General features: G+C 34.6%; 1 protein-coding gene across 4 annotated transcripts in view; it reads right to left on the reverse strand.

The window, feature by feature from the left end:
- The window catches only part of ULK4 (unc-51 like kinase 4), a 220426-nt gene that overhangs the window by 127763 nt on the left and 83740 nt on the right, over window positions 1–8923 (reverse strand). For all 4 annotated transcript variants that reach the window (XM_010712967.3, XM_031553967.1, XM_019616587.2 and 1 more), the window contains exon 30: window positions 8482–8574. In XM_010712967.3, coding sequence (XP_010711269.2) covers window positions 8482–8574 — 93 coding nt within the window. The remainder of the gene's footprint in view (window positions 1–8481; window positions 8575–8923) is intronic.

Below are 8923 nucleotides of genomic sequence, written 5' to 3' on the forward strand. Positions count from 1 at the left end.
ACTCACTACATAGCTATAAAGCAACCTGTAAGCATTCAACAAAATTTTAAGCAGGTAGCACACCACCACTCAATATTAAGTTAATAAGGTTATCTTCCAGTTCTCTGAAGACTTCCCCCATTTTAAATAAAAATAAAAATAAATAGAAGATAACTACCATTTAAAATAGATCATTTGTCTTTAAAAAATAAAAAAGGAAAACATTGAAAAGACATTTGGGAATAGTAGCACTTCTTTGTTGGATCTGCACGAGGACTTAGGTGCCCTCATGGTCCTAGAATTTCCAGTCATAAAAAAGAAAGGGAGACTGTGTTTAAAAACAGATATCAGACTGATCTAGCCAACATCCTCCCAACCTCCAGGCTCAGAAATCAATATCCATTTAGAATTTACAGTCTCATGCATCAGTCAGCTATTTTTTTTTCATCCTAAAAAGAGTATTTTCAGTATTGTTTTAATGGGTATCAAATGTCTTCCTTAGAACCATAAGGGAGACCCAGGTTCCAATCTCTTCTTTAGCCTCAGCCTCCTTTCTTCAGAGAAATCTAGCTATCCAGTAGCCTGTGTTCTCCCCACAGTGGGTTACATTTCAACCTCTCTTTGTGATGCGGCTCTACTGAAAAGGAATTAGAGATTTATCAGAGCACACAGAGGGAGAATGACTTTGTCACTTGATTTTTTTAGTTCATCATCTGACAAAATTATATAAATTTCACCAGGGATTCCAGATATAATTTAAATACAAAAGAACTTTATGTAAATTTTGCAAATAAAAAAAGCACTGAAATCTATTTTTGTAAAACTGGACCTTGCAGTAAGAGTACATAATTCATATTTCCCAATGGAGAAAAAAACACTGCTATTTTTCATCCATTCCTATAATAAATAAGCGTAGATGGGTTCAAACAGCAGTATTTTTGTTTGCAAGGAACACAATGTGATTTGCCTTAAATTGAGGCGTCAGTAGGAGAGGTTATAGAATAAATTTAAAAAAATTTACAGAGACATCATAAGAATGAGAAAACATTCACTCAAGTGTTGAAAAAGAACTGGAGAAGAAAACAGATGAACTGTGATAACATACAGGTAGTTACGTACCTCCTTACCTAAAACTCTTGCTTTCATAGGAAAGATTAAAAAGGTAGAAAACATGACATTGAGTACTGTCTGTAGGGAAAAGTCAGAAATGAAGAAAACCCTGGTTCTACAGACATTCTAAGCTGAACAAATGAGTAGAAACTACTTTAAAGGACAACAGTAGTAGGCAAGCACAAAGCAACTGGTAAGACATTCATTTTAAAGCAACAAAGCAAAAAAATCCACAACAAATCTTTTAAGAAATCAGTCAGCATGTGGGCAAAGGAGAGCTAGTAAATGCAATACCCTTGGACTTCCAAAATGTATTTTATAAAGCCTCCTACCAAAGGCTCTTAAAATATAGACAGGACTGTTCAGATTGCAAAAGGTACTGCTAAAGTCAAAAGTATGCTAGATATTTATAAAGTAGTGTAACCATCTTCAGTTTAAGACCTTGATAGCATTGAATTAGGCAGCAAGCTCCAGATTAAACAAATGCAAAGGAAAACCCTAAAGAAAGCAAATCTTTCTATGCTGCTGGTTATGCTATGGAACATTTGTGAATGGTGTAAGTTATTTGTCAAGTATCTTTTTGGAGCCACGTAAATGAAATGGCAGTAGCTATTATCTATAGAACATGTCTTTCCTAGGGCTTCTGAAAAAGACAACTCAGGTGGCTGAAAGAGCCTGTGGAGAACACTGACACATGCTTGCCTTTTTCCTTGTCTTCCATGTTTTAGATTTGCTTCATGCTGAACAGTGAGTTTGAGGTAGAACTGAATTTGCTGAAGCCTACAACTCCAATTCCACTATCTTAACCAGCCAACCCCTCCTCATTATTTGCTTATTTTTAATGCCTATTTATATGCCAAACATTTCCTACTGATATAAAAAACAACTGGAAATGAATGGCATTTTCTCCCGTTTAAAGCTTTACATTAAAAGAGCAAATACGTGAGCCTTACAGTATGACATCTTTGAACAACTGACTTCACAATAACGACTTCAAACAGTCACTTCACACTCTTAAAACAGAGAGTCAGCAATTGATCAGCAATACATAAAGAGGAAACAAAATTACAGGTATAAGGTTAATAGCTCATTTCTGTTCTAAAGGGAAGCTCTAATAAAATGCAACACTAAAGAGCTGTGTTTTACATTAAAGACGGTGATTAGCATTGCAGTCAGTACATGACTAGACTATGAGAACTCACTTGCAATAATGAACTCTGACCACTGGCTTTGATATGCATTACAGTGATGTGCGAGTTGACAGAGGTGTTATTAGCTGATGCTCATTTCCAGAGTCTATTTCTGGATCTTCCTGACTCAAGGTATTCAATAAAGCAGTGCATATGCAAATCTTATAACACATTATAGAAATCACAAATATCATATGAATTCCTTGCTGTTTTGTATCAGTATCATTTATCTAACAAGAAAATAAGGTTTTCCATAGCCCATAGATGTTAAACTAGTGTGATAAGGATCATGTCCAAAATCCACATAAATATGGCCCAAAGTTTTACTAAAACTGTCTCTCAATCTATCTACGACTTTCTCACTGATGTTGTACACTTCCAAAACATAACTCCCACTGTTCAGCTCAGTTGGACTAGGCCTTGTAGGCTTACCTATTATCAGAAGTACTTCATATTGCTTTATTCATATTCATTACAGAAAACAAATTTGAAAGATCAAGTAATTTAAAATCAAATATACATATATTTTTAAGCTAGCATTTCAGCCTTAAATTAGGAAATTAAAATGGCTAATGTTCGGAACAAAGCACTTTTAAAGCATTTAACATAAGCACATATTAGTTAACTCACTAGGAAACTAAAGTGATGAAGTGCTAGCCCTCTAGTATAGTGGCAAAGAAAATACAGCATGTTCAAAGACAACTTACACAAGATGCTAACAGGTGCCTGTTAACTTAACCAAAATTCTGCCAACATAAAAAAATCACATGCACCACAACAAACACTAAAGAAAAGTTTGAGGCAATTTTGTTATTTATTTGAAATGAAGGGCATGAATAGATAGATCATTTCAGAACATAATGAGGTATACACAAAAGATAGTGTAAAACATGTGAGAATGACAGCTATTACTAACACTGATTCTAAAATGTGTCTTTGATGCCTTTTAATTGATAATGCATTGTTATGAACAATACAGTCAATGAAGTTTGAAAACCGCACTATTCTTGTGTGATCCTGAAGAGAGCGCAATGAAGATTTACTTTAATTAGTGAAGAGAAACTCGGGAGGTGTACATGGTCAATCTTTCATTTTCACAGTTACAAGATGACCTGTGGCATGTAAAAGCAGCAGGTTTTTTTTATTGCAGCATCCATTTTGATTTCTGCCACTTTCTCCCCTTTTCTAGACTGATGCCTAATGTTGATCAGGGAAATTTATGACATAGATGGAAGTTGGAAAATGTTTCCTGATTTCCTCCTGTCCTTCATCCATCATAAATCTAAAACTAGTCATGTTTTTAATTTTTTGTCTCTCAGGAAATGACTTTAATAAAGATTATTGGAACAAGCCCCACTATCTTGATTATTGTCTGATGAAATCTATGAGTTTCAGCTCTTGAATTCAGGCAAGCATGAGCTTTCCTCTACAGAGTCACATAAGAAAAGAGTGCTCAGAAATTACCTAGGCCAAGCAACATGGAAAAGCATATAGCACACAGCTTTCTACTGCTTCTCTTAAGAGCTCACTCCTTAGATATTGTCTCCTTTACAGCTATAGTATAAGATGAATTCTATATCTGTGAATTCAAGGTCTTTGACGTATTTGTTCTTAAAAGTTTTGTCCGCATTTGCCTATAAAGTTTTAGGGTTCAGATCTGAAGTTTTGTAGTGGCATTTTAACTGAGCTATATGAGCATCAATGTTTCCATAATACAGCTTCAGAACCTGCCAAAACATTGATGATTTTGGGCTACAGGCACACAATACTCCTTTAACTCACCTCTTACCTTCACTGTATTTCCCTGACTTCCTTCTTTCAAATAAAAATGTATATTATTTGAGCAACCCATAAAAAAAAATCAGACTCTGGTTTCAAGTCTAATAGCTTTCAGATATATTCATGCCTTCAAATGTCTTAAGTTTTCAACTACAGACAAGTCAAGTATCATCATAAGAGAACATGCATAAAAATAAATAGCTTTATCTTAGCATATAGTGAAGTTATGCCTTCTAACTTCACCTGGGAGACAGTCAACAATATAACCCAGCATAAGCTTCCTGGAGTAATTCATTTAAAAGAAATTCTTACCTAACAATAATTTAGAAAGTTGTTAAGAGTGAATAGGTGCTATATCAACAGAAGCTAAGAAATTCTCATCAACACTTATTACTATGACAAATCCAGCAATCTGATCAGTAGAGAACACAACAAAGTAACTGCAGAATTCAAAGCAGGAACAAAAACCTCAAGCCAAAGGAAAAAAACACTGACTTTTTATCAGTACATCTAATGTGCAATCAATGAATAAACAGATAGCATAGCATATCCAGGAGCTTAGCTGATATAATTATTCTATTTATTATATTGAAGTAGGAAAAGAAAGATACTCACCCTATCCTGGGCTTGCAAAATAGACTCCAGTGGAGCAGATCTCCAGAAAAGACCCTTCCCCACTGGCAGTCAGCTCTTAAATGGACCCAGGAGAGGTGCAGCCAGGCTCCACCCCTTCCAGCAGCACAGGAGAATTGCCTTCACCTGTGCTCCCAGGGCTGACTCAGTGCTCACCTCAGGTGGTCAATCAGAGGTTCAGGCCGTGATTCAGCAGCCCCATACATAATATATGTGGTAATTTGACAGACACAGAAAAGACAAGATACCTAATGACAGTGACCTCTTATCAGATCTTATACTGTTGAAGACATTTGCTCCCAGAGTGAAGAGTTCAATTCCTTATCTAAGTAAAATATACCAAAAGTAACACACAAAGAGAAAAGAAAACCTAATGCAAATTTTCAGTAGTTTAGATAAGAAAAATTCATGATTTATGCTACATGTCTCCTTAACTTCAGCAATCAGCAATTTCTTTTAAAAACCATCCATTTTAAAATAGCTAAAAGCAAACTCTGCAATTACCATATTGGCTTGAAGTCCACAATATTTTTTATCATAACATATTAAAAATTATCAAAAACACAAGGCAATAGGTTTTTAGAAGAGCTGTGAAAATACTATCAACAATCCCTAAGGCCAGACTATTAGCTTTGATTCAAGCATAAAATATGCAATTATATGGGAACTGCTGAATCCCAGCCTGAGCCTCTGATTGACCACCTGAGGCGAGCACTGAGTCAGCCCTGGGAGCACAGGTGAAGGCAATTCTCCTGTGCTACAAGAAAGGGGTGGAGCCTGGCTGTACCTCTCCTAGATCCATTTAAGAGCTGACCACCAGTGAGGAAGGGTCTCTTTCTGGAGATCCCTCCTTTGGAGTTTTCCAGCAAGCCCAGGACAAGGGTAAGTCCTTTATCTATTCTTTTTGCTGTAATAACCTACTTGCCAAACTCTCTTATTTTTTTTCTTAATTATAACACCTATATATTCATTGATTATATAGCAATCAAGGGACAAATTCCATTTAAAACTCATCCTTCTGCTATGTGGCATTTTCTTACTAAATTGATACTGAGTATATATAAAACTGCTGTTGCATGGTATAAAAGGGAAAAGGTATACAATGGAAACAGTAGCTTCATAAATAAGTATAAATAACCCCCAAGAAGAAAATGAACAACAATAAAACACTTTCCAAAAGAGTTTTGTATTTTTGTATGTTCATATATTCAAATACTGAAGGCCCTTACTGAAACATATTAAAAGTTGAGGGGTTTTGTTGTTATTTTAGTTGAGCTTTATTCAATTTTACAGCTACTACCTCACATGTGCCAGAACTTCTCTTTGTGAAAGACATAATTCTGCAGAATGTTAATGGGATATAACTAGAACTCTATTGCTAAATTGAAAAGCAGTAGAGTGGAATGGCTCCTGTACTACACAGTGTTTAAAAATACTCCTAAAAGTGGAGCAATGGCAAATATTACAAGGTACTTCTTGTATTCTTACAAACATTAAATACTTAAGACATTTAAAATAAGCTTAGTATGCAACAGTATTTTATCATAAGCGTAAAACATTAAAATATAATATTTGAATATCTGTGCTGTTGTTATACTGAAGCATTCAAAAATGCTCAAAAGATGATTTAAAGCTTTTCCTCTGGAACTGTTGCAAGTTTGTTGATTTACAGTGTCAGCTATGAACAAATGAGACTAACATTGGAGTGCATCTCTTCACATGTTAAAATATGAATTCCTCAAATGTTCATATCTCTATTGGGAAACAGATAGGAAGAAACTGAGAATGATGGAAAAAAGAAAAGAAACATGAGAAACAAGCAAGAAATATAAGATTAAAGAAGAGAGAGGGAGAAAAAGAAAGAATGAATTAGCTTAGTGTATCTGAGAACAAGCTGCTTTATGGCACAAACAAATACAATAATCCTCACCCTCATCCCAATTCACTCTTATTTTGAAATAAGGTAACTTCTTGCATCTAAAAATAGCTGTTAAGTGCTAATTTAACTTTTTGTTATTTTTCAGCAATCTTTTTTGCTACTGCCATTTTTCCCCCCATTTAAATGAAGTCAAAGGAAAGAGCTTTCATTCTAGAAAGACAGGTATCATGGATGAAGTATAAAGTTAGAGAAAACAGACTTGATACAAAGTGATCCTTCATCACTATCAACAGTACTAAAATATAGTAGCTTTCCACACAAATACATTTAACCCCAAAAGATTTGTGTCCAGTTTTACTCAAACTACCCATCCAATAGTTGCAGATTCTTTCCATGTGCCTACTGAAAGGCAAAAGAGAGCACATGTTCACTGAGTACACATGTACCCACTTTTTAGCCACCAAGCCAACATAGAATCAGTTATCACCTAGTGTTCATTCAGCACATGCACAGTTCCAGCTTTCTTTAGTAGAATTTTGTAAAAACATGAATACATGATGCATTTTTGTCACAGGTTTGATGTATGGGCTAATCTCAGAGAAGCCAAAGAATCCAGAAAACAACAGATGAGAGAACTGCAGAAACTCTGCTCACTCAGAAATCAAGCAAAACAAATTGTTCAGTGAAAGTAAAAGTTGGCCAGTAAGACACGTAAGAATAATTACTGATGTGTTATTACCTGGACAATAGCAGATCCTTAGATAACAGTACCAAATACAGTAGTAGCTAAAATTATTTGTAGTTCACCGGATATCCATAGTTATCTTTAATAATACTAAGAAAAGAACTTTTCTTGTCTGCTATACTGTGATGAGTTTGCATCCATTGACTATCTATATTAAGTGCAATGGCAGGCACACAGAGTTCTCAAGGTAGTATTCATTAGACAGAGCAAGACTGCTACTATCACACCCAGCATTCTGGTTACAGAAATATTTTATTGTAAAAGAATTAGAATATCTATAGGCTAATACTAAAAATAGAAAGCTTTACTATTTGTATTAAACATAAAAGCTTGCAGCAGCATAATCAGATTGCATACAATAAGAACAATTAAATACTACCTTCTCTGTATTCAAGATTTTTAAAATCTCAAACAACTCAATTTCCTAGTTGATTTTTTTTAGTCTACTCAGTACACTAAAAGCACAAAATAATACCAGAAAAGAATGAAAAATGTTCTCGTCTTTTGCAATAAAAGCAGTGGGAGAACAATTCTTTTTCGTATGCTTTTCTTGTTTTTAATGTGTTCATTTTAATCAATCAAAACAAGACAGTATGGTATGCTGTGACTTCTAAACTGTAACACTATCAGACACCATGAAAACAGTGAATGCAAAAAGGACCCAATTTTCTGGGCAGATCAGAGGAAATGAATAGCTATGTGTTCCATCACAGCCTAAACAACAGAACAACAGGAAGGAGACACTAAGATGTCTTGAAACACACTGAGTGTACCTATACCAAATGTTTTTTGTAGTATTATCTTGAATACTACAATGGATATTCAGGAACTTAAAGAGGATAGTGATATTAGTAGAGAAGCTAACTATCTTTTAAGTTACTTAAAGGGTATTAAAGTTATTGTTTAAAATCTTTTTTAACATGTTAAGATTTCTATGATTTTAATACAGATTTAGCATATGAAATATGTCTGATTGTCTTTAATAAAAGTAGCTCAAAAGCCATAAGGTTATGTTCTATCACAAATATCCTATACATTTTCTACATTTCCCCAGTGTCAGTCAATAGTAATAACAGTGAGATTTTCATTACTGTTAAGTCCTAATCGAATTAACTATACTGAAACAGAAATAACTCAGACCAGCAAAGGGTAGATAATTAGCCCACCTCACAGAAGAAGGGCTGTGTTCAGTCAGGGCCACCAACAGTTTCAGAGCATACAGTGGTACTGGGTCTGGAGTCATCAGGATATACTCATATCTAAGGGGGAAAGTGAAGCAACATTTCAAAAACACAGTATCAAGAACTGTGTGTTCATAAGTTTATTATGAATACAAAACTTCATATTTCAAATTTCATAACCACAATAGAAAAACAATGCTGTTAGGAAGCTCACAAAGCAATGAACAAGACCAACTTAGAAGCAGGATTTAAAAAAAGCTTTAGATTAACTTTTAAAACAGCATTAATAAAAGAACAAATGGGTTTTTCCATATGGAGATAACCAAGCCTCACAGTATTAGCCAGAAGATTCACTGGGAGCTCAGAAAGACCATCAATCAACACACACATGATTAAGAGCTACATTTTGCTTAAATATTGATTTTTT

The sequence above is a fragment of the Meleagris gallopavo genome, chromosome 6 (genome assembly GCF_000146605.3).
Source record: "Meleagris gallopavo isolate NT-WF06-2002-E0010 breed Aviagen turkey brand Nicholas breeding stock chromosome 6, Turkey_5.1, whole genome shotgun sequence".
Taxonomy (NCBI): Eukaryota; Metazoa; Chordata; class Aves; order Galliformes; family Phasianidae; genus Meleagris; species Meleagris gallopavo.